Here is a 23,394-nt window from a genome sequence, read left to right on the forward strand (position 1 = left end):
TGTATCCTGGGTGCAGGAAAGAAGACAGCACCAAGGGGCCACATGGCCTCAAGGGAGCAGGGAGAAGAAATGCAGAGGGGGGCCTGCATTGGTCCTAGCATGCGGTGCTCTTAGGATTCAGATAAAGAAGTCTCGGCGTGTCAGCTGGTTTTACTGAAGTTAACGGGCCTCAGAAACAAGACTTTCCTATTGACGCTTTCATTTCATTTGCTGGAGAGTTTTAATCAAGATCCTTTCTCAAGTACAATCTATTTTTGCCCTCCTGATGTGGCAGAAGATCTCCGAAGTCCCCTTGGAGTAACTGGAAAGGGGGCGTCCGTGCCCTTGGAGGGAGGGGGTGGCAGAGGGGACACCCACAGGGCACAAGGACAGGGTGCTGACTGTGGGTATCCTGCTGCTCCCTCTGTGTATCTCTGCTCCTGGAGATCTCCTGCCGGGGGATTGTGTGCTGGATCTAAAGACAGAACTGCCTTCCCAGTGTGCCCCTGACACTTGAGAACAGTGGGTGAGTGCATTGGGCAGTGACCGTGTCCTACAGGGCCTTCCAGCTGCCACTGCCAGCTAAGTCCCATGTGGCCGCACAACTCAAAGCTTTGGCTTCTTTTTTAAAATTTTTTATTATTTTTATTAACATTATTATTTGTTTCAGGGGTACAGGTCTGTGATTCATCAGTCTTACACGATACACAGTGCTCCGCACAACACATACCCTCCCCAGTGTCCATCACCCAGCCACCCCATCCCTCCCACCCCCCTCCACTCCAGCAGCCCTCAGTTTGTTTCCTGAGATTCAGAGTCTCTTATGGTTTGTCTCCCTCTCTGGTTTTGTGTTTCATTTTTCCCTCCCTTCCCCTATGATCCTCTGCCTTGTTTCTCAAATTCCTCATATCAGTGAGATCATATGATACTTGTCTTTCTCTGATTAACTTATTTCGCTTAGCATAATACCCTCTAGTTCCGTCCACATCCTTGCAAAAGGCAAGATTTCAAATTTTTGATGGCTGCATAATATTCCGTCGTGTATATACACACACCACATCTTCTTTATCCGTTCATCTGTTGATGGACATCTGGGCTCTTTCCATAGTTTGGCTACTGTGGACGTTTAAGCTTTGGCTTCTTTATTACGTGCTTAGCAAGCTGGCGGCTGACCCACCCGGATGATTTCTCTTTTCTCCTCCAGCACGCGATGAACGTGATCGGGATCTTCGCGGAGGAGCAGATGCTGGTGCTGCAGATCGTGGCGGGCGTCCTCCACCTGGGGAACATCAGCTTCAAGGAAGTTGGCAATTACGCGGCCGTGGAGAGTGAGGAGTGTGAGTAGCTCTGGCGCACGGCGGGTGAATGCAGGTGAACAATCGGTTGGCGCCACCGCAGGTAACCGGCTGATGTCCTTTGCTAGGGTCTCAGCCAGGGATTTGGGGAAGTCTTGTGTCCTTTTGGGGCAGAACAAATGGCCTTCAGAGAGTCCGGGCCTCTCCTGTTCACCTGCTCTCCTCACCACATCCCACACCAGTAGACCATTCATGAGATTGTCTCAGTTTCAATTTACCATCAACCTTGGGGGAGTCTGGCCGAATTTCACACCTAGGTTTAAAAATAAAGTGATACTTTAATGAAGATGAGAGTAATAGCCAAATAACTCCAAAGACTGGTCTCTTAAGAAAAATCTCTGTACGTGACCTGTAGGGCCTCCGCTCACCTCACGGTCCTGAAGAGCAGCTGATCGTGTTTATGTCAGTATGGAAAGCTCGCAGACGGAGCTTATCTGGGGGCTGGTTTAGATTGGATTCTGAAAACAGAAACGAATGGGCACTGGCTGTTGCGTTGATATTGCTGGTGATCACCTTTCATGGTCACCTCTGTAATAGAGCCTGAAGACGGAAGGATCATGTTTGCTCTTGGGGAAGAAATCGGTCGTTCTTGCAGACACGTTATTGGTTTGTGTGGCAACTTTAGCCTCTGAGGCATCGGATGGCTTTCCAGGCTGCTCTCAACCCACACAGCCTTTAACCACCCAGGAAGACATTTCTTCCTTTCTCAGCATTCTTCCAGAATGATAAATTTAGATGCTTAGTAATAAATAGTATCCCACTCATTGCTGACAATGCAGGGAGGCTATTTCCATTCCAAATAAGGTTCTTTTTTTATATTTTTGTTTTCTTTTGTGATAAAAGAGGGAAGTTCTGCTAACTTCTGATGTCTATCTGATAAAGAGAAAGATGAATTATGTTGACCAGGGAAGTGAGTGGTGGGGGAAAACAATAAATATACACGGTGTGCATAGAGTCTAGAAACAGGACCTAATAATAATCACTATGTTTCTAGACTTATGTACAGTTTCCTTCACATTTAACAAATGCACGTATGTATCCAGGAGGGTCATTAACACTTGTCCTTTTTAACACTGACAGTGTAGGTTTCTTGGTGGTTGCTCTGGAAGCAGAATGAATTTCTCTTGCCTTCTTGGATAGTACAGTCTTTTATTGCCTCTTTATGCTGGAGAACAAAACAACTCTGACACAGCAAGCCTTCCCCCGTATGCTTGAGCCAAGAAGTGGTTCATTGCACATCGATGCCTGGAGGAAGTAGCCTCCTCAGCCAACTGGGTAAGGCCCAGGATTGGCAACTGCCTTGTAATGCCTTGATTGGAGTGGTGGAGACAAGGTGAGGCTGTGCTTGAGACTAAAGAGAGCTAGCAAAGAGTTGGACCCTCCTTCTGAGGATTTCTTTCCTGCTCACTTGGTATACCTTAACATGAGTCATTACCTTAGCAGAGTGTCCCCCTTTGCTTGTCGCCTTGTTCCCTTCCCCAGAGGGCACCAGGGTTTCCGGTAATATGTGTTCCTGAGCCGCGATGCCCATCCATTCTTTTTTCTCACTTTTGTGCGTAAATGGGGGCATAACACATCATGTTCTACAGTTGCTTTTTTACTTCACATTATGTCTTGAAGATTATTCTATTCATTAAGAGCTTCATCCCTTTTTAGCTACACAGTATGCCATTGCTTGGCTATGTGTACTTTTACTGAACCAATCATCTCTTGGTGGATATCAGGGTGGAACCTCCGAGATTACAACACTGAACACACTAAAATGAATAACGTGGTTTGTGTCATCTTTCTCATGTTTGAGTATATCCCATGGAATAAATTTTTATTTTTTAACGATTTTATTGATTTATTTGACAGAGAGAGAGCATGAGCACATGCACAAGCAGGGGGAGCGGCAGGCAGAGGGAGAGGGAAGCAAACTCCCCGCTGAGCAGGGAGCCCGACACGGGGCTCGGGCTCGATCCCAGGACCCTGGGATCATGACCTGAGCCAAAGGCAGACGCTTAACCAATTGAGCCACCCGGGTGCCTCCTGTAGAATAAATTTTTAGAGGGAAGTGTTCGCCCATGTTTTTATAAGAGAAGAAAGCAGACTTCCTCTAGCTATTGTAGAAAAAGATGGTAAGATTCCGTCACAGCTGACCTAATAAAGCAAAACAACCTTCATTGACAACAGATTGTGTTATTGACCCGACCTTAGACTGCTGGAGTTGTAGGATTTCCTGAGACAAACCTGTACATTGCTTAGAAGGCAAACAAACCTCAGCTTAAGCACATGTGTATTCCCCATAGTCACTACAGTAAGATGACATACTTTTGGAAACAAGTCTTGCTCCAAAGACATTAACCTGTGAATGTTGTTGAAGGGAAAAAAAATACAAAAATACAAAAATAGCAATGGAAAGTATGAGTGACGATGCCCATCTTTTTTGCGGTGTGACCGATGGATTAGAGAACACGGAACCTCAACACTGAAGACAGCCCACGTTTACCTTGCCATTTCTTTTAGATTTGTCAAACAGCATTTTGTTTTTGCTACATCTTTTTAGTTTATCTCCTCTGTACTTCAGATGCACCCAGAAAAAATTAATCCAACTTTGCTTTACACTTCAATGCAATGACAGAAATCTGTTCTCATCATCAAAATGTGTTGCAACATTATTTTCTAGCAGGTTCTTTTATGTTCTGCGTAACTCTGATTAACGATACCAGAGTTATAGCAGCATTTTGAAATTAATGCCTCCTCCCTCCCTCGCTCCCTCCCCACAGCCTCCAAGCTTATGTACTGACGTCCTTCTCCAGCCACACCTGTACATGCCCTCATGGAAGGTCACAGCCTGAAGGAAGTCAGTATGAGCAGCCCTATAATTTCAGCACCAGGGCTGCCACTGAAGAAAATACAGGGCCCTAAAAGCTTGTACTTGAAAAACATGGCATGGATTTTTTTTTTTCCCAAGCGAGTACTAGATTTCCTCTCTAAACTTTTTAGGGGTCTCCCTAAGCTTGTGGCTCTGATTCTTGGCCAGATGCCATGTTTTGTTTTTCAAGTGCTTGTCCTTCACTCCCGACCTCTTCTATAGAAGCTATGGGGGACTCAGACATTAGTATGTTTCTTTTTCAGTCTTAGATAAGGACCCAAGGACCTAGCCCTTCGTGTTGTATTTCTTTAGTTATGGTCAGAAAGATAATGGCATAAACAGTTTTACAAAATATTTTATTTTTATTTATTTATTTTTAAAGATTTTATTTTTATTTGACAGAGAGACACAGCGAGAGAGGGAACACAAGTAGGGGGAGTGGGAGAAGGAGAAGCAGGCTCCCCACTGAGCAGGGAGCCCAATGCGGGGCTCGATCCCAGGACCCTGGGATCATGACCTGAGCTGAGGGCAGACGTTTAATGACTGAGCCACCCCGGTGCCCCATTTTTACCAAATATTTTAACTGTGTCCCTATTTTAGCATGATCAGGGGCTTGGGAGACGCCCATGTTTTATAAAACAGACAAATGGAGGCTAATTGTTCATCATATCAAGGCATTTACTGTGTAGTTACCATGAACAGTGAGGGGCCCTCGTGAATTTACTCTAAACCCTTGGTAATAATATCTACTGTTATCAAGTGAGACATGTATGTATCTGACTAACTGCCTAGTGGTGGTGGTAATAACCAACATCATAGCTTCCCCTTAGTAAAGACGTCTTACATGTCAGACACTTTGGTAAATGTCTCTTGATTCTCCCAACAACCATGCATGTGTCTAGTCTGCCTTATGGGCATCTTACGTCCTTGTCCTGTGCAAAGCTTAAGTTTCAGTTTAGTGGAAGACCCATCCAGATTCCTAAACATATGTGTTAACATGAAAACCAAACTAAAGGAATTGGCCATTGGCAAATGAGTGCCTTGATTTTGTTCACATGCCCTTTGTAAAAGGAAGCACTTATACGAGGCAGAGCATTTCGGTAGAACACGAGCATAGATAATAAATACCTTGCTCTGGCAATAGACTTCTGCAAAATGCATTCACTGACTTAATCTCGTTGGAAGGGATCTACTGAGAAATGTCAACCCGTTCAGTCTAACACCATCTGTGAAATTCAGATTATTCTTTATTGGGAGGCTTATGATTTTTGAGCCTTATCATAAAGTCTTTAACAAAATCCTTTTATCAGAAACTTTTGATACAGTTTTATGCAGAAAAAAGACTCATATCCCAAGTTTAGAGTTTGGATTTGTGTCCATGAAAATCTTTCATTCATACTACAAAAAATCTGAGCATTCTTTCATGACCCAGAATGGTGTCATTTATTCATATTAGAGTGTTTGGAGCAGAAATCAAGAAAATCCATCTATATCACTGGCCCTCCTCTTGGCAAGTTTCATGGCCTGAATAAGTTACTAAGCCATCTATTCAGCTCTTCTCTTCGAAGACCAAAGCCATGTTACTACGTGTCCTTAGGATGGCTTGGGTGTGCTGTGGGATGAATAGCACCAATGCCCTCCATGTCGCTCCATCTGCCTCTCCCAAAGACTTCTCGTAAATCACACCCCCACCCACCCACCCAGAAGCCATTCAGGCCCCCTTTGACTCTAGCCTAAATTTCTCCTACCATGCAAGGACCTCCACTGTCAGGGTTGACCCTAACCTTGTAACCGCCTACCTTTCCACTGTGGCCAATGCTGGTCCACTTCCTGCCCTTTACCGTGTCTCCTACCCTGCTACCTCCACCCCTGGGCACATCCCACCGCACTCCCCTCTTCCCTCTTCCTCTGCATCTGTACAAATCCTGTTCATCCTTTCAGGCCCCACCCGAATCCCACATCTTCCTCGACTACCCCAGCAAGTCATAATACCTTCCTGTTCTAAATTCCTCCAGGACCTTATTTTCTCCCTGTATCACATACTTGGCTTTTAGTAGCCTTCTTAATTTGGTAAGCTGTCCATGCCTCATCTAGACTCTCTCCAAGATTTCTTTTTTTTAAAGATTTTATTTATTTGAGAGAGAGAGAATGAGAGACTGAGAGCATGAGAGGGAGGAGGGTCAGAGGGAGAAGCAGACTCCCTGCCAAGCAGGGAGCCCGATGCGGGACTCGATCCCGGGACTCCAGGATCATGACCTGAGCCGAAGGCAGTCGCCCAACCAACTGAGCCACCCAGGCGCCCCCTCTCTCCAAGATTTCTTAACACTTTGTGTTCTGTCTTCTCTAGTAAACCTACATGTGGTAAGCACTCAAGAAATAGGTGATTATTATGATATTGTCATTATTACTTTCCTGATACCAGGTGTTTCAACATCTTTGGGAAAGATGCTATGAAAACACCGTACCAGAAAGGAAGAAAACAGTTTTTGGAGCCAAAGAAGTGACTCTGGATTTAGTTCCTTCCGGGCTTCTTTGCAAGCTTGGAGAGATGTCCATTTTAGGCATGTAGCTGTGATCTCAGCAGGGGGATTGGTTCCCCGTCCTTCCTGGATCACTGATTTGTATTATTGGAAGTCTCAGCCGTCACAGGAATTGACTCATGTAATAGAACAATCGAGAAAAAGTAGATGGGTGTGTGTGAGACTGCTGGTATGCAGTCTTGACTAGAGTGAAAGTTTTTGGGGGGCCAGTGACGGTGTCTTGTGTCTTGTAGGTGCACATGCACCCACGCAAAAGTGCCTCCACGTGTTTACGAAGTGAACTGTTAAAATTCTGAAAGACAATCATGTTTTCTTTTATTTTCTTTAGTTTTGGCTTTTCCTGCATATCTTCTGGGGATAAACCAGGACAGGTTGAAAGAAAAGCTCACAAGCCGGCAGATGGATAGCAAGTGGGGAGGCAAGTCGGAGTCCATCCATGTGACGCTCAACGTGGAGCAGGCCTGTTACACCAGGGACGCCCTCGCCAAGGCTCTGCACGCCCGAGTCTTTGACTTCTTGGTAGATGTAAGTAAACACAACGTTGGTGGCGTTTCACGTCTCAGCTCTAAAGAGTAAAACTACTAAGGGCTTTGTTTTCATGTTTTGGCCTGTTCCTTATAACCGTTAGCTTACTCCTCCACTTTTTATTCTCTCTCCCTGGGATTATGGAATCCCACTTTTGCTTCTAGAATTGTCCAGCAAGACATTAATATGGTAACAGCTTCTTACGAACAAAGTATTTAGTAAAGCCAGAACTACAGAACAGAAAAGGGGAAGACCCGTGGTCATGAAACTTGGTTGACTCTTGAGCCTAAAGCTTTAGAATACTGTATTTGTCATGTATTGCTGTGTTACAAATTAACCCTGAATTTAGTGGCTTAAACCAATAAGCATTTATTCTGTCACAATTTCTGCAAGTGACTTAGCTTGGTGGTTCTGACGTAGGGTTGAGGCTGAAGTCCAGATGATGATTGTAGCTACGGTCACCTGAAGGCTTGACTAGGCTTGGAAGATCTCGTTCTAAGATGGTGCGCTTATATGGCTTTAGGCAGGACACCTCTGATCCCTGCTGCATGAGCCTTCTTTTGGGCTGTTTGAATGTCCTCACAACATGGCAGTTGGTTTCCCGTAGAGGGAGTGATCTAAGAGAGAGAACACGGAAGAAGCCACAAAGCTTTTAATTTGTAAGCTTGGACTCGAATATTGACACTCTGCCATATTCTGTTCGTTAGAAGCAAGTTACTAAGGACAGCCCACCATTAAGGGGAGGAGAATTAGGTTCTACCTTTTGAAGGGAAGAGTATCAAAGAGTTTTTGGATATATTTTAAAACTACCATAGACTGGGGTGCCTGGGTGGCTCAGTCGGTTAAGCGACTGCCTTCGGCTCAGGTCATGATCTCAGAGTCCCGGGATCGAGTCCCGCATCGGGCTCCCTGCTCGGCAGGGAGTCTGCTTCTCCCTCTGACCCTCCTCCCTCTCATGCTCTCTGTCTCTCATTCTCTCTCTCGCAAATAAATTAAAAAAAAAAAAAAAAAAAAAACTACCATAGACTGTTTATATGATGGCATAAGGATATATATACACATATATATGTATACCACGCATAGACTCTGAAAATTAGTCTTTCAGCCGTATGGAACTGCCAGGGACAGCATGTGCTAATCACTGTAGCCTCTGAATGGTAGAATAAAATAGCAAACATTTCTATAGCCCTTACTATGTGCCAGATGCCATTCTAAGTATTTTAGGACAAAACAGTGCGAGTCTTCCCACAACCACGTGACTCAGGCATTATTATCCCGGTTTTACAGATAACTTAGGTATGGAAAGGCTAAGGAACTTAGCCAAAGTCACACTACCCTTAAGTGATAAATCTAGGAATCACACCCAGGTACTTTGGCCGTGTTCTAGCTCTTCTACTCCTCTGCCTTTTATACGTTCAAGCTAGAAAGAACCACAGGGGGACCCTAGGGCGAGAAGAGCAGCATGGCCATTTGCTCCAAAACATCTGTGTGAATCCTGGCAACAACATCTATCAGGCTTAAAGTGTGGTTAGGTGTGGTTAGGGTTGAGTAGGGCAGGGCAGGGCAGGATAGGGTAATTATTTTGTGTACTTTCTGTGGAAGGTCAGGGTCATACTAAACATTAGTCATCCTTTTAACTTGTCCAGACTCCTCGTTTTACTGACAAGGGAATCTTAAGCCTAGGGATTGGTGGATTTGCCCGAGGCCATTCAGCAAGAGAGTGATGCAGAGTTGACAGTAGAACCCACGACTCTCATCTCTTTGTTTCCCGTCCCGTGCCTTCCAGTGCTGGGGTTCCTACCTTGCTTTCTTTTTGCCTGCCCTTAATTGTTTGTGTGGTAAAAGCAGATGGACGCCCCATGTAACTAGAGCTAACATTTCCTGGGCACTGAGCAAGAGCCAAGCACTGGGCTGAGGGCTGTGTGTCATGACGCATTAGCTCACAAAAGAGGCCACGTCATTCTCTTGGCCCGGAAAACACCTCTGGTGCTTCCACATTCATCCGGGTGTTCACCATCTCTGGGAACTTTTCTCCTCTGTCCCTGCGTGCCCCGCCTGCCTTCCTGAGGCCCCTGGTGGAACCCACACCAACCCTCTTGAGTTAGGTCTGGCCATTGGCTTGCATGTCCCTTCTCACAGTGATCCAGAACACAGACATGGTAGACGTTGTGCCATTCCATGGAACCCCAGACCCTGCCTCTGGCCCAGGGCAGCCTTGGGGATTCTAATGTCACTGTCATTGGCAAAATCATAGTGAGGATTCAGTGAAACACATGGAAAGCGCTGAGCAAAGCCGGGCACCGGTGAATGGTAAATACACGGAGGCTGCTTATATTCTCATGACTTTCATAATAATGATTGGTGTTATTATCCGTAGCCGGCTCACCCTCTCTCTCAGCTCCTACACCAGACATTGTCGTCAACGTTGATATCCCTCCCAGCTGTGTTGGGGGCAATACATGGCTACTGAACAGGGTCAGTGGAAATAATATTTATGGATGTTGTCTTTTTTTTTTTTTTAAGATTTTATTTTTATTTATTTGAGAGAGAGAATGAGAGACAGCACGAGAGGGAAGAGGGTCAGAGGGAGAAGCAGACCCCCCGCTGAGCAGGGAGCCTGATGTGGGACTCAATCCAGGGACTCCAGGATCATGACCTGAGCCGAAGGCAGTCGCTCAACCGACTGAGCCACCCAGGCGCCCCTATGGATGTTGTCTTATTGGTTCTTTATACGAAGTAGGTTTTACTTCAGTCATCCGAGATGACATTTTCTTCCAATTCTTCAGACTTCCTGAGGAAAAACTAACACCCGGAAGTTAATGGCTTTCATCGTTAAGCAGTAGTAGCTTTTTCGGATCCTGGTGGCTTCCCAGAGTTACTTGACCTTGCAGCGAGGCTTTTTTTTGAAGCTGCAAGTCACCTCTCTTCTTGTCATCCTCTGTTTCCAGCCCTCAGTAGCATTTGCTGGGGACAGTACCTTTCCCTTTCCCCCACGCGTGCCCCTTTCTGAGAGGAAATGAGTTGACTGCCATGCTGGTTACTTTCTCCTAGTCCATCAACAAAGCAATGGAGAAGGACCATGAAGAATACAACATTGGCGTCCTGGACATCTATGGCTTTGAAATATTCCAGGTAAGGCCAGTTTGGACGAGTGGGGCTGTGGGAGGGTGGTGCATTTCATCTGGCTTGAAAGAAACAATTCTAGGTAATGGGGAAAAAACCCACTACAGTTCCTTTTTGCCTCTGTTTAAGTTGTTCGTGTACCTTTACTAAATTAGTTTCTCCTAAATATAAACTTTGTCGCTGTCTACGGATGCCTCCAACATTTCTGTTAAGGCTTCTCACATTGAAACATTTCATTTAACCGCTTAAGAAATGACTTTATAATGATGTCACAGAAACAATTACATGCAAGTAACTTTTTTTTCCCCCTCAGAAAAATGGCTTTGAACAGTTCTGTATCAATTTTGTCAATGAAAAATTACAGCAGATTTTTATTGAGCTGACATTAAAGGCAGAACAGGTAAGCAGTCCCTCTTCTTTCCTCCTGTGTTATTTCCAGTGTGTTTTGTTTAAAAGATATGAAAGTCTCTCTTTCGGTACTAGATTCAAGTTTTAGTCTTGTATTAGGAAATACACTTAATAAAGTCAGGCAGAAAAACCATATGCCGTTGTGACATTTTAGTCTATGAAATGTAAACACCATCTGCTACAGTTTCTTTCTCCTTTAAGCAAGTGATGTTTTGAAGTTGGACTTATTACTGGCTGCTTTTACTACTCTGACTCATTGACCAAGTGGAAAATGGAAACCTAGTTCCAACCCCAATTGTCGATGGCATGGACTGTGTTCCAGAGGAAAAACTTGGGTTTTCTCAGATTTGCTCTACTCCTAGTCTTCCTTAAAAATCAATGTGTCTTTAACAAAGCTCATAGTTTTCATTCTGACTTGAAGTAACATGCCTTGGTTAGTTTCTCCTCAAAGTTCGGGGCAGGTTCCCTTTGATTCTGGGTTCCGTGTTGTTTTGGATTCCTAGGGTTGCTGTCGCAACGTACCACCAACTGAGTGGCTTAAAACAACAGAAATGTCTTCTCTCGCAGTTCAGGAGGCCAGAGTCTGAAACCAAAGTGTTCCTAGGGCCACACGCCTTCCTGGCCTCTTCCAGCTTCTGAGGCTCCTGGTGGTCTTTGTTCTGTGTCAGTGTAACTCCAGGCTCTGCCTCTCCCTTCACATGGCCTTTCCTCTCTGTGTGTCTCTCTGTGCCCAAATCTCCCTCTTCTTTCTCTTATAAAGACACCAGTCATCGGATTAAGGGATCACCCTAAATCCAGGATGATTTCATTTACAAGATCCTTAGCTTAACTATATCTCAAAGATCCTATTTCCAAACCTTCCATTTCGAAGTTCTAGGACATGAAATCTTGGGGGACACATGCAACCCACTATACATGTGAAAGGCTATTTGGGGGACATTAAGTCATGGAAGTGTTCGTGCCTCTGCCTGGGAATCCCAGTAAGCAACGGTTTCCACATAAATCTCTGCCCTGGTGTTCGAGCCTTCCATCCTGTCAGAGCAGGGTAAAGGGTGGTAGGGACTGAGACCGGATGATGTAGGCAGAGCCTAGGTCATATAGGAATGTTGTCCAGCGTGGCAAAAGCTTCACATTTCGTAGGAGGTATGATGGGAAACCCTGGGGGAATTTTGAGCAGAGCATGACATGGTCTGATTTGTGCTTTTGAAAAGGTTATTCAGGCTCTATAGACCTATGGAGTGGGCTGAGGGGAAGACAAACAGGAATAGGAAGTTTAAAAACCAGTTAGGAGACTGGGCAAGAAATGGTGGGGGTGTAGACAATGATGGTACCATTAGAGGTAGTAACACCGTGAGAGGTGGTCAGATTCAGCTTGTGTTTTGGAAAGTGAGTCAGCATGACTAGCTCAAAATAATTAGCAAGGAGCCAAGAAGGAAAGAGGAATTAAAGATGATTGCTCCCTTTGTAGCTTGAATCACAGGGCCAATGGTGAGGCGATTTGCTGAAGAGTGAGATTAGGAGAGTTGGTTGGCGAAATGCAGAATCAGATCTCCAGTGAACAAGTTCCATTTGTAAGGCCTGTGACACATCTGAACAGAGACTCTAATGTATGAAATGTGCATGACCCTGGAACTCAGCGGGGAGGTCTAGATTAGAGAAATGAATTCGGGGGTCATTAGCCTGCAGGTTCTATTTAAAACCATGGGATTGATTGAAATCCCCTAGAGAAGCAGGGCTGAGAATATAGGAAGGCTGGAAGATTGAGTCCAGAGACTCCATCAGGTGAAGATCTGGAAAGAAGTTGACAAAGCAAGATTGGTGAGGAAGGAAGGAAACCAGGAGAACGTGGTGGTGGTCATCAAGTTAAATGAGCAACTGGCCTGAGTGAGGGGCCTTCCCTTTGGGTGCCTCGAGGCTAATCTGTACTGCTCTCCTTACATTAAATTCAAAGAGATGATTTTGTAACTGGACCTGTAGGGTAAGCCATATTAAATTGCCATCGTTTGTATATCAAAAATGATTGTGTGGTAACAAATTTCATAGGGTTCAAATTAAAAATTACCAAGCATGAGGCATCTGGCTGGCTTAGTCGGTAGAGCATTTGACTCTTCATCTCAGGGTCGTGTCTTTGAGCCCCACGTTGGGCACAGAGTTTACTTAAAAAAAAAAGAAAAAGAAAATTACCCAGCAATGAAATGTTCCTTTCAGTTCCCATTTTATGTCAAAGGGCATTCAAATTTTTCTTTCATGGTGATCTCTGTGCCTTTACTAGTCATCTGTGTGGCATTCCAGCTAGTCTTCATTGGGTAATAATGTGAATCCCCACTTTCTGTCCCTCAGGAAGAATATGTTCAAGAGGGAATAAGATGGACACCCATTGAGTACTTTAATAACAAAATCGTGTGTGACCTCATAGAGAACAAAGTTGTAAGTATCAGTCTGGTGTGTCTCCACTGCACACAGGTTTGTGTCAAGTGGGTTTTTGTTCTCTTGTGTCATTGCTTTAGAGTAGGGGAAGTGATAACTCTGATTCGCAGAGAATTTTAGCAATGACATCAGTTGTGTGTATAGATGTCTGTGTAGTAATATGAACATGTGTATATGAATAAAATGTCAGTTTACAAATGGAAGTTGTTACTGAATTCTGAGAGAAGACGTCTGTGACTTAAATGGGTGGCATAGCGAATGAAGAGGCATAGAATTGGCCCTGCCTTCTGGACCATCTATACAGCTCCTAGGACTGTAGCCCTAAAATTTATCCAAAAGAAAACAAGAAGGGTGTAGGCAGAGATCTCCACAGTACTGTTTGTTTGGTTTGGTTTTTTATAAAAGTCCAAAACTGGAAATAGTAAAAACATCCAAAGACAATTCAGTCTTTAAATAAACTATAGCGTATCAGAGCAGGAAAACACAGACATTAAAATAGTAAGTATGAAGACTATGTAAAGCATGGAGATTGTTTATAAAATAATGCTATGTGAAAAGAGTAAATGCATGAGAGAATGTGTCCACTCTGTAGCCGTGTAAACCACGCCTCTGTGGGTAACAGGTTGAAAGCGAACATTAAGAAATGTATCAGGGTCAAAGGAAAATGTTTTCATTTTTCTTTTGGGTTTTTAAAAGCAACTTAGTACAAGTAGGCGTCAACAGATAGTGATCTTTATATGAGTTTGAATAGAACTTCAGAGAGTTAAACGTTTTTTTTGAAAATGGACTTTGCTCCATCATTGGATCTAAGCGGTTAACTCCCATTTGGGATTATTAATGGCATTCTTGCTCAAAGGGAAAGACTGACTTTCAAGATGGTATCTTGAGTCTGGGGAACTATTTCCTTGCTAAAGAAAAGACCTGATAAGCCACTGAACTGGGGCTTTCAACAGTCACTGAATTGGGGCTTTGCTCACTTGGTCCCATCAGAACCCTCCTGGGATCATGAGCATCCTGGATGACGTGTGCGCCACGATGCATGCAGTAGGGGAGGGGGCAGATCAGACGCTCCTGCAGAAACTTCAGATGCAGATTGGGAATCACGAGCACTTCAACAGCTGGAACCAAGGCTTCATTATTCACCATTATGCTGGAAAGGTATGTCCAGAGAACGGGGTTCCGCGGGATAGGAGAAGTTACCCTTCCCAGTGTCTGCCTTCATTAAGCCTTTGGGTCTGTGGTCTGTTTTCTCATGAGGCAACTGATAACAGTATCCATATAGCTTCTTCTGCTTCTCTGTATTTTATTCATTCAGCATTCATCCATTCATTCAACAACACGGGACCTATGAAGTATTTGCAGAGGCAGAACGAAGGGTAGTAGACACTACTGCATATTTTTAAATCATGAATTGCCCTGGCGTGTATATTAACTGCTGAAGGAATGGATTTTTGTCTTGCCTCTTGCAGCAATCACAAGCCTGTATCCCTCACCTGCCTGTGCCTGCTGGGAGTATACATAAGGCTTGCTCTGGGGGCCCCTGGCTGGCTCAGTCAGTAGAACATCCGACTCTTGATCTCAGGATCATGAGTTCAAGCCCCATGTTAGGCACGGAGCCTACTTAAAATAAGTAAATAAAAGTAAAGGCTTGCTTTTGATGTTGGTCCTCATAAGATGCATGCTTATTGTGTGCCTCCTGGGCACCAGGCTTTGTCTAGGTGCCGGTGAGACAAAGATAAGTGAGTTGAGGTCATGATATTTAGGGTCTTCTAATCCTATGGAAATCCACTGGTCTCACCTTTCATCCCATCTACTCTCTTGTTAACCAGGGTCCCTGAGCATGAGTTTTTGGCTGACTTGATCCAATTATGATACCATTTGTGGAAAAAATTGCAAAACCTCAGATGACATGTCCCATTGCAATGGATTAATGAGCAGAAGGAGTTTTCTTTTATTCTATTGTAATGAAAATTTAGGGAAAGAATTAAGTTTATTACTTAGACAGTCCTGTGGATTAACTAGAGAAAGGGTATGTGGTCATGGTAGCTGGAGTCCTGATCATAGATCATCTGGGCCATGTAGGCAGCCGGGTACCACTCATCAACATCCACAGACCATCACCACGTAAGTTAGCTAACAAGTTAAATAAAACATGCACAGCCTTAATGTGACAGTTCATGGTGAAATCCCTATTGTACATCTGGAAATATTCACATTCTGGTAAGAAGAGCTATGCCAACTTGGATTTTTTTTGTTCAGTGAAATACTTACAGGATAAAATTAGATTTCTTTCCATTCTTGGCCAGGTATCCTATGACATGGATGGCTTTTGTGAAAGGAACCGTGATGTGCTTTTTATGGATCTGATCGAGCTTATGCAGAGCAGTGAGCTGTAAGTGTGTTTTGCCTTATCTGACATGGGATGTAGGTTTGATCAAATTTTTAGTGTTTAAAAAAAAAAAAACAACAACTTACGGCATTTGAGTGGTCAGCAGTTAGTTCCTTTGAGCTCTCAGGTCTAGATTATAACTGGACAATTTGGTTTTTCATAATAATTTTTCTTTTCCAATCCCATGTACCCCTAACATCTTCTGCCTCCAGATTCTATGTGCTATGTGCATGCCCTTCAGGGCCCCTAGCTTCATCATTTTCAGCAGTATAATCAGAGAGAGGCGACTATCCTGGGGTTGGGTTGGGATGGCCATTTCTGACTAAGAGTGGAATGTTCTGGTTCTGTGATACTCTGCCTTTAGAATATCATCCCAGGAATTTTCCACGGTCACTTAATTTTTTGAATGGCTAAAGGCTTAGCAGGATGTGAGATGACGTGTCCCCGAAGCACTTGGAAAATGGCTCAAAAAATTTGGGAGGGGCAACTTAAGAGGGATTTCCTTGGGGCGCCTGGGTGGCCCAGTCGTTAAGCGTCTGCCTTCGGCTCAGGTCATGATCCCAGGGTCCTGGGATCGAGCCCTGCATCGGGCTCCCTGCTAGGCGGAGAGCCTGCTTCTCCCTCTCCCACTCCCCCTGCTTGTGTTCCCTCTCTCGCTGTCTCTCTCTCTGTCAAATAATAAATAAAATTTAAGAAAAACGAGTGTGCTTTTCAGGCTTTGGCTGGAAGTTGTTCTTCTCCATTTCATTCTCTTCCATCCGCCCCCTGCAACTCCCCTGGCCCACATCTCCCTGTGCTGTACTTCCCCATGCTCACGCCCCAGCTTTGGAGATCCTGAATTTGTTTTTGTTTGAAAACACAGAAAATCAATTTGCTCCTCTCTTAAAACGTCAAGTCAGCCGGAAGTCCGCCTTGTGGGTTTCTATGCCCGTCAGGTGCAGACCTGCTTTCAGATTTTTTTTTTTAAGATTTTATTTATTTTTTTGAGATAGAGAATGAGATAGAGAGAGAAAGCATGAGAGCGGGGAGGGTCAGAGGGAGAAGCAGACTCCCCGCCGAGTAGGGAGCCCGACGCGGGACTCGATCCTGGGACTCCAGGATCATGACCTGAGCAGAAGGTAGTCGCTCAACCAACTGAGCCACCCAGGCGCCCGCAGATTTTTTTTTTTTTTTAATTATTAAAATTACTGCCGAGTTTGAGAGCTGTTGATGCTCCCATGTAAACTCCTGTCCTATAGACACGGTCTGTTGCTTATTAAACATGTTTGCTGCAAAAATCTGTAATCGCATCTGACTTTATTCAGTCAGCTAGCACGTATTTATCAAGCACCCACCATGTGCCAGGCTGTGTCCAGACACCAGGGGCACTGAGGTTACTAGGACATTGTCCCTGCCCCGTGCCTTGGTGCATATGAACAAATGCAGCTCCATTGGAGCGATTAATGAAAATCTATTCAACAGGCAAAGGATTGGTGAATTACTGCTGTTCCACTTAAAGTGATTTGTACTCAAAAGCACAGTTTGTCAAGGTTTTTTGCAGGGGCGGGAGGCACAGTGGACTACTGCCATTGAGTAGGCAAAGGTCACTGATGCTACAGAATAACCTACAATGTGTAGGGCAGCCTACCCCTCCCCACCCCAACAAAGAATTCTCCAGCCCCAGATCCCAGTATCAATAGCACCAAGATGGAGAAACCCTGCCTTAGATCAAATCAGGATCTGCACTGGATCTTGACAGTTCATACACATACCCAAGCTCCAGTCTGTCTTACTAATCTTAACGCAGCAAACCCGTACTGACTCCCTCCATGTGTCCTCTGGTCAAGGTGTACCTCGGTTCCAATGCGTGGGCAAATTGAAAAGGCAGAGTTTTAAAGTGTGTTTTCCAGGCTTAGACGCTAAGGTGCTTAGATCTTAGAATTCTTCCTCTGTTTCTCTTGCCCACTGCTTATTTCCCCGAGACACACCTTGATGGCTCGTGCTTTGAGTCAGATGGCCTTTCTGGAGCCAAGGTTATGCACTTCTGCATGGCCTTTCTGTCCATTCTCCATGGAAGTAGGCTTTCAGCCCCCGAGGTACCCACTGATTGCTAATCCATTTTCTTTCTCCCTTTCCAGACCTTTTATAAAGTCCTTATTTCCAGAAAATCTGCAAGCTGACAAGAAGGGACGCCCGACTACTGCCGGAAGCAAAATAAAGGTTTGTTCTATTTGGGGAGGTTTATAGATGCCTGTAAGAGGCAGGGTTTTCTAGCAGTTAGGAACTGCACCCTGGGCCAGGATGAGGTCAGGGAGATGTTATCAGCCCGGTTACAGAAGATGTCCAGACGTAATGCCACTGCTTGAAAAAAGGGACAGGATGCACGCCGAATTGGACTTGGTTGTCCTGAAACCCCAAATGGACATTAAACACCTCATAGCTTCACAGTCAGCAGATGATAATCAGCTACTTTCTACGAGGAAATGGCTTTAATCGGAATCTGGAAGAATTCACATTAAACAAGCAGAGAAAATTTTAGGATTGAGAGCCACATTTTGGATTTTGATGACCTTTTTCCAGACTGACCCCAACACTTGCCAATTATGGAACTTCACGTACCTGGAATCCTCCTGGGTCTTACAGGGGCAGTTTAAGCCCCCTCCCCACTAGCTGTTGCAAGCCCCTCCTTTCTGCAAATTAGGGGCACATCTGGCCCGGTCGTGTCTTAACATCTAGAAGGAGTTCCTCCAGTGTTTTTTGGGAGCCCCTGTGGAGAGTGCACTGTGTTATCTGAGCCACTGTGTGGTGAAATTCATTGTCCCTAATTACACTCTGAACTTAGAGGTTATGTCAGACACACTTAGTCATGTAATTCTGTGAGAAAGTCACTAAACTATTTTAAAAAAAAATCATACCCTATTGAATTCAGCAATCCGTCTAAGGCATGTAGCGCACTGCTGGAAACATTATACACACAGAATGTACCTGGTCTCCGATTACACTCTGCTCCGTCTCCATCGGGCCCCTCTCCTGTGCGCCTCACTTACTCAACTCGGCTTCATTCTTAGTGGACTCTTGTCTGCGCGTGTCCGTGCCCCCTCCCTGGCTCTGTGCGTCCAGATCTTGCTCCACCTCCACAACCACTGCCATTGGACGCCATGGTGGTGGTTGTCTGTTCTTGTCACTGGCTCTCTTCTCTGTTTCCTGTATGGAAGCCTGCCTCCCCAGCCCCTGAGGGCAAGAACACTGGCTGGAATAAAGGAAAGGACCTCATAGCAGTGAGAAGATCCCAGGCGTGAGCAGCCTTCGGGTTTGGAGGAGGAAGTCAGATGCAAGCTCAGTTTTGGACTAGAGGGTAGAGTCCTCTGGGACTGGGGACAGTCATGAGACGTTTGAGTCCTAGAGACGTTTAGTAGCCCTGGGACGGTCTCTGGATTGGGTTCACTGGAGCCGGGAGTCCACAGCAGAGAGCAGATGCCATTCTTATGAGGCCCCAGATAGTAATGTCTGTGTGAAGCTTCTGACTCATGCCTTTACTTCAAGGTCCTGGATAAGGATTAGCTCTGGGCTGGAAAATCTAGTCACAAGACTGTCACATTCAGATCCAAGGGGCCCAGATCATCAAGGTTACAATGACTCACTTTCAAGTGGTCTGGATTCTCAGTTGAGCTTATTCCCTATAAAACAGAGGATGGAGATAGAGGCATCTTTCTCCTCATTGGAAGACTTGACCTCTTTATTTCCTTCATATTCTTGTCTAGTTGAATGCTCAAAATTGCCACCTTCTGGGCATATCAAAATATTCAGGATTGCAGCAACTGCAAAGATGGCTATTGTCTTGGGAGGTCAACCTCAAGTCAGCCAGCTTAAGTAGGATTGTAATACTGTCCATATTCTTACCCCTAGGGGTACCATCCTTTGTGGATGTGTGACCCATGTTCGTCTGATGGTTTACCTCCACGTGGGAATGAAATTCTCCCTGTTTTACAATCCCTTCTTAAACACCTTTTAGAGACGCATAGCCATGGCCAATCTCTTAGACCTCTCATATCCACAGTATTTTGCAGATAATAAGTATCATCTTAATGATATCCCTGAAGTGCACACATTTAAAGGGATCTGGAGTTCCTTGGAAGAGAAATTAAATTTATGTTCAAAGTAGCTTTAGTGTTGGATATTCTATTATATTCTAATTCTTCTAAAATTTCAAACTGATCTATAAGATCTGATTAATGAATACTCATTTGGTGAGAACTCCTCTATTTTCTTATTTATAAATCATAGTATGCTGTATTTAATAGCACTTTCTGATGTTGAGGCTTCACTAAATTCTACATTGTTGTGACTAGAAGAGACCAGTTTTGCATTGAGAGTCAAAGATTGACACCGTGGGAAATTGCACTGAGCTCAGCGCTGGCCAAGTCGACAGGCCCGTGGCTTCATCTAAGTGAGAGCAGACTCTGGTGGAGTGGATACGTCAGGAGGCGAAAGCATCATGCGGAGACTGGACTCATTGACTTTTTTTTTTTTTTTAAAGATTTTATTTATTTGTTTGACAGAGAGAGACACAGCGAGAGAGGGAACACAAGCAGGGGGAGTGGGGGAGGGAGAAGCAGGCTCCCCGCAGAGCAGGGAGCCTGATGCGGGACTTGATCCCAGGACCCCGGGATCATGACCTGAGCCTAAGGCAGTCGCTTAACCGACTGAGCCACCCAGGCGCCCTGGACTCATTGACTTTTAATGTCCTTTCCAACCTTTAGATTAAGATATTAGAGGTCTTCTAGTTCAATCCACTTAGTTTACAGATGGGGAAACTGAGGCCCAGAGAAATTTAGTGATTTGTCATGTAGTTTGCAAAGAGTAGAGGCTGAACCCCAGCCTGGTCTTGCTAGTAATCTGTGTTGAAGGTAGAACAGGAGCCTTCACCCTGAGCCTTTTCTCGCTGTCCTGTCTGCATCTTTTGCCTTATACTTCTGCAGAGCCAGTGCCTCTGGTAGACTTCTGTCGTAACTCCTGGACTGTTCTGGTCTAGAGTCCGGAGAAATCCAGTTGCTGCTTCCCAAACACCTCAGGAGACCTCTAAGGTTGACCCATAGCTGAATTCAGGATAATTTCGATGGTCGAGGTGTATTCCTATTTGCCAAAATGAATTTTCCCACAACCTCAAGGCTTTATCTACTCCTCACTCCCTATGTTAATTCCTCTTATGTCACACCAAACTATCTCCTGTCTTCCCTAGGAAGGCAGGATAGCCTTGTGTTTAAGGAACAGACTTGGTAGGCTGCACACTTGAGTTCAAGCCTCAGCGCTTGTCACTAAGTGTGTACTTTATGGTGACATTTCCTTGTCTAAAAAAATCAGAATAATAATAATAGTAGCTATCGCTTAGAATCATGAGGCAGAAATGAGAAGGTCCGTGTGTCTAGCCCCTGGTGCACATTCAGTAAATGTCATCTGTTACTACTTGGAGCTAAGGAGACCCATGTCAGTTGGTAGGTCACTCAGGTCACATTTGCCCCTCTGTGTGTTCACACTAAGGTGAAAAGGTGTGCTGTTAAAAGCTTAGGCCTGAAGAGTCTGCCAAGTTATTCTTGGGAATTAAAAAGGTTTGATAAAATTAAAATATAAAAAAATAAAAACAAGTTTGGAGACTTAAAAAGAAACTGTCCAGCTCCACCTTCTGTGTTGCAAAGATCATCAGATTTGTTCTCAGATACAATCGACGTCAACAGAGGAGATGGAAGTCCATTTCCTTTATCACTATAGGGCTTTGCTTTGGCCGTACAGCCTCCACAGGTTTGTCCTTGCCTCTAAGCATTGCAACACATGTTATATCCTGCACTTGTAAACAGAGAACATAACTCACCAGGGACCCTCTTGCTTTGAATATACTCAAGAGTTTTTCTCAAGGGTTTCAGATTTCCCAAACCCATGACAACAGCAAAGCCCTAATTGCAAGAGGACTGTCTACTGCAGGCAGATCTCTTCTGCTGACTTGGTCATGGTTTCCTGGCTTTCGAGATCCCTTCTCTGTTGTCCTTTAGACGTTTTCTCTCTTCACACTGATTTGCTTGGGAGGAGAGTTTGTGTGGGCCTCCTCCTTGGCCCCACAAAGGCTCAGCTGTGTGGTGGTGGGAATGCTGACGTGGGCCGTGCTCTTTCTTCTGAGTTGGAGATGTTCATGATTTGAAATGCATCATAAGCAATTCCAGCTTTATTTATGTGGCTTTCTCTGCTTGAGCCCAGTTTCCTTTTGGGTACCCAGTACGCAGGTAGTAAGAGATGATTTCATATTGAGTATTTGGTGAAGGTGCAGGTTACCTACCACTCAGAAAGCAGGTTTGTAAAAGGACATGCTGAGGAAGGTGAATGAAGTGAGATTTTTTTTTTTTTTAAAGATTTTATTTATTTGGCAGGGAGAGACACAGTGAGAGAGGGAACACAAGCAGGGGGAGTGGGAAGGGAAAAGCAGGCTTCCCACCGAGCAGGGAGCCCAATGTGGGGCTCGATCCCAGGACCCTGGGATCATGACCTGAGTTGAAGGCAGACGCTTAACGACTGAGCCACCCAGGCGCCCCTGAAGTGAGAATTTTGATGTATCTCCCACTCTTTATGAATTTCCATCATTTTAATACAGTGATTCTTCATTGGTTGGATTGCCCAGAAAGGGAGAGTACAGGGGCCTTTGATGCTTTATCCTTGCAAATAATTTCTCTTCCCTGCCCCACCCTCGCACTAAAAAAAAGTTTATGAGAACAATGTGTTTGCAAAGGCCCTCAATCAGTATAAACTTAATTTGTTAATAACTGGCATGCTTCCTTGTTTCTCATGAAAAGAACTGTATGTGAAGATTTACTGGTTTTGTTGTTTTGCTTTATTTTATTAACTATACTAAAAAGACCTGGTTGTTTTTTCAAAATCTAATTTCAGACCCGTGTGTAAGTGTTAAAATCCTAAAAGTCAGTAGAGCCTTTAGAAAGAAAGTAGACCAGGGGCGCCTGGGTGGCTCAGTCGTTAAGCGTCTGCCTTCGGCTCAGGTCATGATCTCAGGGTCCTGGGATCGAGCCCCACATCGGGCTCCCTGCTCTGTGGGAAGCCTGCTTCTCCCTCTCCCACTCCCCCTGCTTGTGTTCCCTCTCTCGCTGTGTCTCTCTCTGTCAAATAAATAAAATCTTAAAAAAAAAAAAAAAAAAAAAAAGTAGACCAGAGGCAAGCTTAACGAACAAGTTGTCACGAAGATTAATTTCTAGCTATCTATTTGCACACTAGAGTTTCACAGCTCTTCTTTGAACCTTGGTCTGCCTGAGAGAAAGTTCCACGTTTCCATCTGATGTTACTCTTCCTTTCTAGAAACAAGCCAACGACCTTGTGAGCACCCTGATGAAATGTACACCTCACTACATCCGCTGCATAAAACCAAACGAAACCAAGAAGCCCAGAGACTGGGAGGAAAGCAGGTATGGTCAAGATGGCAGACCGGGGGGCGGGTGAGCCCCGCACATGTTCCCTCTGCTCAAGATGGGCTACCCGATGCCAAGGGCAGAAGCAGTTTAAATTGCTTTCAGATGTGTTTCACGTCCTTGTGTCTTAACTTTTTCATGGTGAACAGGGCCTTTTTTTCCCCCCTCCTCGTCTTTTCCTAAAATGTTAGCAGTGCCATTCAGTTCAGAATTAGCAATTTATAATGTTGATCTTGGCTAGTCTGGGGACAGACGGGGGAAAAAAAAAAGCCTTAATCCTGCAGAGTCAGGATGGTTTTAAAATTAGTTTGAGGCCCTGTGTAGACATTCTTAGTCCACTTAGCTCCCCATT

The 23,394-nt window shown here is 44.7% G+C and overlaps 1 protein-coding gene across 1 annotated transcript in view; it reads left to right on the forward strand.

The window, feature by feature from the left end:
* MYO1E (myosin IE) overlaps nt 1-23,394 on the forward strand; it is a 194,779-nt gene that overhangs the window by 126,623 nt on the left and 44,762 nt on the right. Inside the window, exons 9-17 of the mRNA XM_064570382.1 lie at nt 1,184-1,316; nt 7,060-7,256; nt 10,308-10,388; nt 10,693-10,779; nt 13,128-13,214; nt 14,205-14,372; nt 15,521-15,606; nt 17,721-17,802; nt 22,933-23,039. Coding sequence (XP_064426452.1) covers nt 1,184-1,316; nt 7,060-7,256; nt 10,308-10,388; nt 10,693-10,779; nt 13,128-13,214; nt 14,205-14,372; nt 15,521-15,606; nt 17,721-17,802; nt 22,933-23,039 — 1,028 coding nt within the window. The remainder of the gene's footprint in view (nt 1-1,183; nt 1,317-7,059; nt 7,257-10,307; nt 10,389-10,692; nt 10,780-13,127; nt 13,215-14,204; nt 14,373-15,520; nt 15,607-17,720; nt 17,803-22,932; nt 23,040-23,394) is intronic.

Source organism: Mirounga angustirostris, unplaced genomic scaffold (assembly GCF_029215605.1).
Source record: "Mirounga angustirostris isolate CCGP_5_RB_7025 unplaced genomic scaffold, mMirAng1.0.hap1 SCAF_9, whole genome shotgun sequence".
Taxonomy (NCBI): Eukaryota; Metazoa; Chordata; class Mammalia; order Carnivora; family Phocidae; genus Mirounga; species Mirounga angustirostris.